The 8,424-nt window shown below is 48.9% G+C and overlaps 1 protein-coding gene across 1 annotated transcript; it reads left to right on the forward strand.

The window, feature by feature from the left end:
* The first annotated feature begins 6,245 nt into the window (after window positions 1-6,245).
* LOC126036809 (olfactory receptor 14C36-like) lies at window positions 6,246-7,169 on the forward strand. The gene has a single exon (XM_049797022.1). It carries the CDS (start codon window positions 6,246-6,248, stop codon window positions 7,167-7,169), a length of 924 nt encoding a protein of 307 aa, XP_049652979.1.
* The last annotated feature ends 1,255 nt before the right edge of the window (window positions 7,170-8,424 follow it).

Here is an 8,424-nt window from a genome sequence, read left to right on the forward strand (position 1 = left end):
AGATACCATTGTGTCGTGTTACCACAATGAATGCACAATTCCCCCACGATGCGTCAGGTGTATGTGGCCTGGGCATCAGAGCCTGTAAGAAAGCAGTTACCTCAGTAACTTGCCACAGGATGAGATTTTAACTCAATTGCAGGACATCTTAAGCCACCGTGGAGTAATAATCACTCCTGAAAAAGTGCAAGAGGCAGCACCTTGGAAGTATTTGGGGTGGCACATAGATGCTAGCAATGTTAAACCTCAGAAGGTTCAAATAACATGAGAAATTTCAATGTTACATGATGTCCAGAAGCTTGTGGGAGATATCCAGTGGGTGCGGAATCTTTGCGGTATCACTAATGGCGATATGACCCCTCTGGTAGAACTCTTGGGTATGAGAACACTGTGCAGATGAGAAACGGGAAATGGCAGAGCTGACCAATTGGTTGCAGCGCCATGGGAGCCTCCTCCAGGGAATCATTTTCAACAAAGCACGGCAATCACATGCGTTCTTGCACCAACCCGCTAGGATGTTAACAAAGCAATTTGACTTACCACTTACTGATGCCCAAGGTATCGTTAAAGCATGCCCATATTGTCAAAAGGAAGGGCTGGGCTTGGGCTGTGGGGTTAACTGACGAGGCCTTTTGCCATTGCAGTTGTGGCAAATGGATTTCACCCATGTCACGTGGTTTGGTGCAAAGCGTTCTGTGCATGTGTGTATTGATACCTATCCTGCTGCCTTGTGGGCCACGGCACAAACTGGAGGAAAAGCCTTACATATTGAATGACATCTTCACGCTTCTTTTGCAGTACTGGGTGTGCCTAAAGAAATTAAGATGGACAACGGCCCAGCCTATGGTTCTACACGATTTGCTCGATTTTGTAATTTGTGGGGAATTCACCACGGTACCGGTATTCCACATCTTCCCACAGGACAGGCTATTGTCAAATGGGCCGACCAAACCCTAAAAGAACATGCTGCAAAAACAAAAAGGGGGAACCCAGGGCTTACTCTCCAGAGGAACGATTGGCCAAAGCCTTATTTGTGCTAAATTATCTTAGATTGACAGGTGATCACAAAGACCCACCAATGGTAGTGCATCATGTTCTTTTACAGGCAGAAAGGACGCAACAAAGTACAGGAATCATGGTAAAGTATAAGGACCCAGAATCCGGGAAATGGTGCGGATCAGCAGAAGTAAAACTTACTGGGAGATCCCGGCTAAGTGGGTCAAGCCATGGCTTCGCACTGATGCTGGACCAAGAATTGTCCCAATGGCGACTGGCACAGCACCAGCGGGTGCTGAAGCCACTGATCTCACAGATTCTAACTAATAGTGTATTACTAGCAGACACCGAGTCCTTCAGAGAGGTTTTTAGAACAGCGTGCCTTATTGTATATAGAACTTGCTTTAGGTAAAAAGTGTGTTAAGCATAATTTGATTAAACATAGCGTGATTATGGAAAGACAGTGTGGGGTAAATGTAAAAGTTAGTTAAAGCCAAAATTAGGGGTAAGGTCTACTTCCATTAATAACCTGGGAACGAGGTTGATTGCGTTTCCACAGATACAGGCCCACGACGGACTCCTGTTCGATTTGCACGACCATCATCATCTGGAACATCATAGATGGTGTGGCAATATGAATACTACCTTAGCCAAAAACTAATGTATAGGTCACCTTGGCTAACATAACAGGTCAAGATTCTCTGTGCATCGCAACTGTATCGTAAAGCCCACGAACCAATAGATAAGATGGCTATGACTCGTGCAGCGCGCCTGGCCAGCGAGCACATGCGTCATAGATTGCAACCGAGGCGGACTTTTGGCACCCACTGGCCACGTGTGCTAAAACCCGTTCCTCTGCAAATGTATAAATACCGGGATTTTCTGAAGAGCATCGGGCTGGTGTACGGTGAGGCCGTCGTTGCCTCTGTGGGGACGCCCACAGAAAGCTGGCACCTACCGATTGCTGGGCTGAGTTCGTGGAGCAAGATGGCACAAGAATGTATGGATGGTTCATTTTCCTCATAGTCCTCATGGTCTGGGTCATTAGGGGTAACAGGTTGGCTCAAAGAATTATGGGCATTATTGTAGTTACTGTGATTGTAGCTATTGTAATAGTTTTACCTTGTTCGGCTTATTAAGGAAAATGGCATCCCAAGTTATTAAGTAAGCCTGGATTGCTCAAAAACAAAAAGAGGGAGAAAGATTTAAACAGAGACCTACAGTGGATTCGACCTTGTTGTGGTGTTACAAATACAGACTTACAGCCCCTGCTGGATTTATTGAGGGGCAGCAACAGCTTAACTTCTACAAGACAACTAAGTGCACCGGGACGGCAAGCCTTGACAGCAATTGGACAAAAAAATCACATCATCCATGTCTGGCAGATACGTTCCTGATTTACCCATAAAGTTGAAACCTTATGCTGAGATTGATATGGAACACACTGACTGTAGTAAGCAGCATGACAGTGACACCGGTGATTGATCCACATCGGTTAACGCCATGGGACAGTAAGAATGTTTGGGTGTCACTAGCTAAAGCTATTAATCAAACCTCTTTTTCTGTGCTTATGTATTTTATTAGGTATAATGTTGTTTCTACTGTGTTTAATTAATTGTGTTCATAGATCTTTGCAAAGGGCAACACAGCAGGTGTTAAAATTTTACCTCAATCTAAACACAAACAGATAAATTGGCTGAAGAAACATACACAAAGATCCAGCAAGAAACTAAATGGTTTGATGGGGTGTTACAATCAATATTTGGCGGAATAACACCATGGCTAATGGCATGGATTAAAGAAGCCTTACGGTGGTTGGGTATATTGATATTAATCTGTGTAATAGTTAGAATTGTGTATGGGCGCATGATAAAAGGAGTCTCAAAGCTGACGCACCAAGCTCTACTCGCACAAAAAGAAAAAAGGGGGAATTGTTGGGAATTGGCTTGATGAAAAAGGACATGGGTCTATAGAAAAGTTGTGCGAGCAGAGTTCTGTGTGAAAGAATGTCAGTTTGAGCAGCAAGATTAGGCGTTGGCCGAAAATAGCTGGCCTTACTGATATCAGGAGAAAAACAACAGCTGGTCTTGCTGTTATCAGGAGAAAGACAGGGACGGTGTGACCTTGGCATAACTTCACAAGTAACTTTTGAAGAAGTTCCCCATGAGAAAGTTACGGAACACGCATAGCTGCAAATCACAAGTGGGTGTGCTTTAGTAATGAATAAACATTAGCAATGTACCAATCATATTAGGACTAGTAGGCATAATTATCGCAAACTGTATAAACATGAGCTATCCGTGCAAATAAAGTTGAATCACTTCTATCACTCATATTGGGTCAACTTATGTGCATTCCTCCGCCGCTCCAACAGTACTTGACTGCAGTTGTTCATATGAATACCTGTATCAAGTGCCATGAAGATAAGGAGTAGGAGAAGGTACTTTTGGCCTTTAGTTGGGCATAAGCTGCCCTGTCACTTGGCCAAGGCAATTTCCCACCAGAATCATACAGGATTCCCAAGAGGTTGCCCTGTGTCAATGAACTTCTCCATTACACTTTGCTGTTACCTACTTGTATCTTGGACCATCTCTGGCAGTTCAAATGTCACCAGGTATTTCTGTCTGAACACCTGACTCCTGCCTTTGCTCTCCATTAATTCAGATGGGAGCTGAGACAAGGAGCTCACATGCAGGTGTCCATTTTGCTCACACCTGAAGTGAGGCAAGAGGAATCCCACCTCCTGTGGCTTTGTGGTGTGCATGGGAGGGAGCTGAGCCTCCTTCAAATGCCATGAGTAGAAATGCAGGATGAGATGCCTCCATTGACCCATGGATCCCTTCCCTCAGCAGGGGTAAAGGAGATCCCTGTCTGCCTCTCTCTGGGTATCCTGTCTAACAATACAACCAAAAAATGTGGCATGTAGATGTAACTTTGAGAGGAGAATTTTATTTCAGGAAAGAAGTGTCTCTCCCTAGATGAGGTAGGCAACACCAGTGTTTGCTTCAGCCTGTTTCCCAGCAGGTTCCCCTGGAGACCCAGGGACACCAGGAGGGAGCCCAGAGGGGGCAAAGAAAGGGCTGCCTTGTTCTGGTCCTCTGCTGCAGAGCTGGGCTGGGCTCCTGGGCTGGAGGGAGCTCATGGCAAGCAGGCAGCACTGCCGAGAGACAGCTCTGCCCAGGAGCAGCTCCTCTGCAAAGCACAGGCACCGAGGTGAGAGAAGTGAGGCAGAGAGAGCTGTTAAATGCATTGTGGGGTGGGAGGAGAGAGGAGAGCTGACCTGGAGAAAAAAACCTCACAGCCCTTAACAGGGTAAGTGTCTTGATGCAGGGCAATGCGGCTGTGATTTGTGGAATGATTTCCTAAAGCTGGAGAATCCCACAGCCTATGAGATCTGTCAGGAGGACTCTCACAGTTTCTGCAGAGCAGAGAAAAATGACGCGCTTTGGAGCACAACTTCCCTGGTGCACCCTCAGAGGGACAGGGCATGTCAGCTGCCTTCACCCGGGGATGGCTGCGGAGTGTGAAGGTGGGTGTGCAGCCAGGGGTGCCCAGGACTGTCCTTCTGAGCAGGGTCCTTGCGGCCAGGGGGCTGTGTGCTGGGGCAGGGACTCTGCTGCTGGTCAAAGTACTCTGCCTTCCTGGGGAACTCCAGCAGCAGAGTGGGGAGAATCTGTGGGTGGAAGAAGCATCTCGCAGCAGGGCAGGGTCATTCTGCTGACAAGAGGGTGGTGTGTGGATCAGGGCTGCTCACAGCTCCAGATCACCCCCAGGACATTTCTGAGGGCACTTTTCAAGGGGAAGAACAAACCAGGGATTGGTATAAAGTTAAGGAGCTTTCCAGAGTCTGTGTTTTCTGCGTCCTAGTTTTTGGGAATTTTCAGGAGAAATGCAGAAGGATTTTTCATGCTTGAACAAGTTCCTGAGACTCCTGAGCTATAACTCTGAGGGACCAGTAAATCTGATAGGAGCCTCCTGAAGTAGAGCACAGGGACTGAGAACAACTGCCTGGCTGTGCTGGTGTCTGGGAGGTGGCATGCACAACTAGGCGAGGGTTACTCTTCCCTGAGACTTCAGCTGCCTTTCCCCTTGCCTCTCTGAACCAATCAATCACTGCTTCTTTCCTTGGTTCTCCACTTGTCTGTGTTACTGTTATCTTGTTCCTGCTGTCAGGTTCTCTGGGGTGGGAGTTTCAGCTGCAGAGTCACACACTGATCTTGTGGGTCCTCCCATGCAGCTGTGTCCATGGGAACAAGTGTCCCAGCTTTCCTATCATCTGAGGGGTTATGCTCACTGCTGTCTGTGGGGCTGGGGAATGAGCTGATTCTCCCTTACAGAGATGCCATCACATCAGGTCACTTGCCTGTCACCTCCGAGTGTCCTTCCAAGCTGTTAGCTGCCCTGCAGGATGCAAACCTGTCTCCTAGCAGCATTCTGTGATCTGAAAGCCCCATGGAGAAGCACAGAGATGCTATGACTGAGGAAATGCTCTTGGACTGGTGAAATGAGCCCAGTGTGTCCTTAGCTAGAAGCAGGGTGCTGAGACTTTGAGAAATGGGGAGACATTTGGTGGTCTGCAGTGGACGTCTCTGCTCTTAGCAGTGTCTGGTGGCTTTTCAGGGTACAATATGGGAGTGTGATTAACGCCCATCTTAGAAACGTGCAAGCACAGTGAAAGTGGGAACTAGACAGAAGGACAGAGCAGCTCCCCCTCTCTCTGCACTAAGCCACAGGCAATCCTCTTGAGTTGCCTGGCCCATGCTGTTCTCCCGGAGTTCAGCAGACATGCTGAAGCTTCCCGAGATCAAAGAAAACTCCCCAGGGGTGATGTGGGCAGCTGTAAAAAACCCTAGAACTCTTAAACTACTTCTAACTTCCTGGTTCCTTAGCACTGAGAGTGCAGATGCTGACAAACTCTTCTGTGTTAGGAGGGGTTTCAGCTGACAAAGTCAGACACCAGACTGGCCCTTTCCCCCACCGATCCCATGAACCCACTGCTGCAGAGCAGGGCTGACTTTTCAAGAGCCCATGGGCAGAGGCCCTGCTCTTCATTGCATACTCGGCCAGCACCAAGCTGGGCTCCAGCCACAGACCTGAAGGAAGGTCTCCTAGAAAAGGAAAAGGGTCTGTGTGTGTATAAAAATGGGAGGGTCTATGGAAAATGGCTTTGGTATTGCTCAGAGAATAATGCCCTGACTCTTCACTGTCTTTTTTCTACTTTGAGAGCACCCCATGCACAGAGGAAGCAGATGTCCAACAGCAGCTCCATCACCCAGTTCCTCCTCCTGGCTTTTGCAGACACGCGGGAGCTGCAGCTCTTGCACTTCTGGCTCTTCCTGGGCATCTACCTGGCTGCCCTGTTGGCCAACGGCCTCATCATCACCACTGTAGCCTGTGACCACCGCCTCCACACACCCATGTACTTCTTCCTTCTCAATCTCTCCCTCCTTGACCTGGGCTCCATCTCCACCACTGTCCCTAAAGCCATGGCCAACTCCCTCTGGGACACCAGGTCCATCTCCTATGCAGGATGTGCTGCACAAGTCTTTCTATTTCTCTTTTTGATCTCAGCAGAGTATTTTCTTCTCACTGTCATGGCCTACGACCGCTACATTGCCATCTGCAAACCCCTGCACTACGGGACCCTCCTGGGCAGCAGAGCTTGTGTCCACATGGCAGCAGCTGCCTGGGGCAGTGGGTTTCTCTATGCTGTGCTGCACACTGCCAATACATTTTCACTACCCCTCTGCCGAGGCAATGCTGTGGACCAGTTCTTCTGCGAAATCCCCCAGATCCTCAAGCTCGCCTGCTCAGATGCCTACCTCAGGGAAGCTGGGGTACTTGCAGTTTGTATCTGTTTTGCATTTGGGTGTTTTGTTTTCATTGTGCTGTCCTATGGGCAGATCTTCAGGGCTGTGCTGAGGGTCCCCTCTGAGCAGGGACGGCACAAAGCCATTTCCACCTGCCTCCCTCACCTCGCCGTGGTCTCCTTGTTTGTAAGCACTGCTGTGATTGCTTACCTGAAGCCCCCCTCCATCTCCTCCCCATCCTTGGACCTGCTGGTGGCATTGTTATACTCAGTGGTGCCTCCAGTCTTGAACCCCCTCATCTACAGCATGAGAAACCATGAGATCAAGGATGCCCTGAGAAAACTAATCACTGGGTGCCTTTGAGAAGGAATAAACTACATGTTGTCTTTTGCATATTACTCATAATATATCTCATTACAGGCCCAGCCTCTTCTGGTGTTTCTTTTATGAATATTTTGGATTTCATGCCTTCTTTAATTCTTTTGGTTTGGGGATTTTTTTGTTTGTTTTGTTTTATTTTACTTTTCTGAATGCTTTCCACAAAGAAATGTCTTACTTCTTCTGGTTTCTAATTCACAATATATCCAGCTTTTTTGTGACCTGGAGGCTGTGCAAATGAAGAGCCATACCCTCTGTGTATTTAACCAAAATAAAGGGCCCTGCAGTGACTTGTTTTTCTGAGACCCTTCCTCGAAGACCTTCTCTGCAGCTGCAGCGATCCGTGCCCGTGTCCAGAGAGGAAGAAGAAAGGAGTCCCGGCACAGCAGCACTGCCAGGGAGCACCAGCGCTTGGACTTCCCACTTCCATGCTTTCCTTCTGAAACCTTTGGTTGGTGGAAGACCTCTGTGCTCTTCAAGCATGGCTGGAGTCCTGCTGTGGGGCAGGCCTGTGACCGCAGGCAAAGACAGGCAGTGGGCACTTGTGTGACACAGCTGGCCTCCACTGCAGCAGTTCCATCATACAAGGGGGTCTTCTCAGGCTTTGTGCCTCGGATGCCCCCATGTTCTGAGCTCACCCCTCTCCACCCCCGAGGAGCTGCTCTACCCTTCAGAGGGTCTGGGGCGTTGGGGTGAGTGCCCAGAGCTCTGCCGCACCCTGTGGTGGGCACTGCTGTGGGGCCATGTCACACTGGGCTGCACTGGGCAGAGGGAGGTTAAGGGAAGTGGCGAGACTTTAGAGGGAGCTCTGCTGGGCTGTAAAGTGCCTGGGAGATAAAAATATCAGTGTATAGCTTGTAGTGTGTGAATATGCAGGGTGAGGACTGACACCGACGTTTTCTGGTGCAGAGGAAGGGCTTGTGGAAAGCATGGAAGACATGCAGCCGGTGCAGAGGAGAGGAGGCCTTTCTGTGCCCTTGGTGGTGTGGACAGACAGGAAAGGTGCCTCAGGGTTTTTGTCACCCCCAGCATATCTTTTTGGCCATTTCCAGCACTTGCCGGTCACTCCAGGTTTACAGTTGAATTTTGCTGTGAGGCCTTTTCCATCTTTCTGGTGGTCCAAGAGCTGGTTTGGGGGAATGGGCAGCCCTGCCCAGTCCTGCTCCTTCCCCATACCCTAGCAGACCCTGGAGCAGAGCTGTCTGCAAAGCTCCACATGGGACAATGTTGTGGCAAGGCA

Source organism: Accipiter gentilis, unplaced genomic scaffold, assembly GCF_929443795.1.
Source record: "Accipiter gentilis unplaced genomic scaffold, bAccGen1.1, whole genome shotgun sequence".
NCBI classification, from domain to species: domain Eukaryota; kingdom Metazoa; phylum Chordata; class Aves; order Accipitriformes; family Accipitridae; genus Astur; species Astur gentilis.